This window comes from Cyprinodon variegatus, unplaced genomic scaffold, assembly GCF_000732505.1.
Source record: "Cyprinodon variegatus isolate N-32 unplaced genomic scaffold, C_variegatus-1.0 Scaffold1436, whole genome shotgun sequence".
Classification (NCBI taxonomy): Eukaryota; Metazoa; Chordata; class Actinopteri; order Cyprinodontiformes; family Cyprinodontidae; genus Cyprinodon; species Cyprinodon variegatus.
Window position 1 is genome coordinate 24,684 of NW_015151889.1, and position 1,856 is coordinate 26,539.

At 41.5% G+C, this 1,856-nt stretch overlaps 1 protein-coding gene across 1 annotated transcript in view; it reads left to right on the forward strand.

Annotated features, from left to right (window-relative positions):
• LOC107103378 (collagen alpha-1(X) chain-like) overlaps positions 1-1,713 on the forward strand; it is a 16,777-nt gene extending 15,064 nt beyond the window's left edge. Inside the window, exon 8 of the mRNA XM_015403070.1 lies at positions 1,593-1,713. Coding sequence (XP_015258556.1) covers positions 1,593-1,713 — 121 coding nt within the window. The remainder of the gene's footprint in view (positions 1-1,592) is intronic.
• Positions 1,714-1,856: the final 143 nt, after the last annotated feature.

Here is a 1,856-nt window from a genome sequence, read left to right on the forward strand (position 1 = left end):
GATCAGACAGCTGATCCAGATGCTGCTGCCTGCGTCCTCACTAGAACTAAGAAAGTAGATCAGACAGCTGCAGCCTATCCATTTTCTGGAAATATAATAAATAGATAAATAATTAAAAAATGTGTTTTTCTTTAGTTTAGGCCAGCAGAGTTAGGATAGTTAGGCTTTATGAGGAGATGATTTCATAACAGGTGCTAGAATCAGAGTAAAAAGAGGAGTAGTTTGAGGAAAGGGAAATATTTATTCTTTCATTGCAGTATTTACTTTCATTGCAGTATTTACAAATCTGAGATATGCTGGTAATTGCCTTCATTAAGCTCACATTATTGTTATACAATGATTTAATCACATGTCCTAGAGGTAAGGACATTCCTATTCATTTCGTATGCTTAGAATTGTTCAAAATAAATTGTTAATCACATTTAAAGTTACATCCATCCATTTTCTGTGTGGAACCATATTTTTTCCTTGGCTGTTAGTAAGGTTAAATATTAAAGTGTGCCTTTTTTCTCCTCCTGAATAGGGGTGATTGTTTAGAGGCTTTGTTCCATTCTTTATGCTGAGATGCAGGGAAAGGAAGGAGGGTTGAAAAGAAGTTTCCTCCCCAGGTTAGATAAGGGGGAAACATAGATAAACATGTCCTTATTGTGTTCAAGATTCTCACGTCCTGTTTTTGGTGTGAACGGGAAACAGTTGCCTGAAATGTTTATCTGATCAAATTTATGTCCTTATATGAACTAAAGTGTTTCTGTTGGGAAGACTCAATGTCACTTTATAATGCAAGGGTGGGCAGTGACCTAGTCAGAGCCACACTGGGAGCTGTACGCAGCTGTTTCGTGTAGTTCTCCTCTGCAGAGTAAAATAAAACATTTTCTTCCTTGCATATCAACTCTCAGTGCTCATTTTTACCCCACAATTTGGCGTCACGAACAGGATCCTTCGCTGTTCCGTCCGCTCAGTGGATTCTAGAAGAAGGGCTGAGCACCAAAACGATATGGGTTTTTCCTCTACCTCAAATAGGCCATTTAAGAGAAGGAGGACTCTTTGATGCACCGAGTAGATCAATCTCGACAGGAGGACAATAATTTCAGGAGACTGAGAGAGGAAGAAAACTAACAAACTCTTTTAAAGGTAAAAAAAAACTAAAATATTGTTATAACAAACAGGCAGTCAAAAGACTGAAAAAGTAGGCCTTAAATAGGCTGAGGGTAAGTCTATTTTAGACCGAGGGTAAATCTTTTTTAGACCGAGGGTAAGTCTTTTTTAGGCCGAGGGTAAGTCTTTTTTAAAGACTGAGATTTGAAAAAGTAGGCCTTAAATAGGCTGAAGGTAAGTCTTTTTTAGACCGAGGATAAGTCTTTTTTAAGACCGAGTTTTGAAAAAGTAGGCCTTAAATAGACTGAGGGTGAGTCTTTTTTGAGACGGAGGTTGTAGGTCTTACTAAGGAAAAGTAGACCAAGCCTCTGTGCATCCCTCCATGGATATGCCCCCCTACACCATCGCTGACCCACCACCAAACCGATCATGTTACAGGCAGCAGAACGTTCTCCACGGCTTCTCCAGACCCTTTCACGTCTGTCACATGTGCTCAGGGTGAACCTGCTCTCAGGTAAAAAGCACAGTGCACCAGTGGCAGACTTGCCAATTCCGGTGTTCTGTGGCAAATGCCAGTCGAGCTCCACAGTGCCGGGCAGTGAGCACAAGACACACTAGAGGACATGGGGCCCTCAGGCCACCCTCGTGAAGTCTGTTTCTGATTGTTTGGTCAGAGACATTCACACCAGTGGCCTGCTGGAGGTCATTTCTTGCACAAAGGAGCAGATAGCGGTCCTGCTGATGGGTTGTAGACCTTCTAC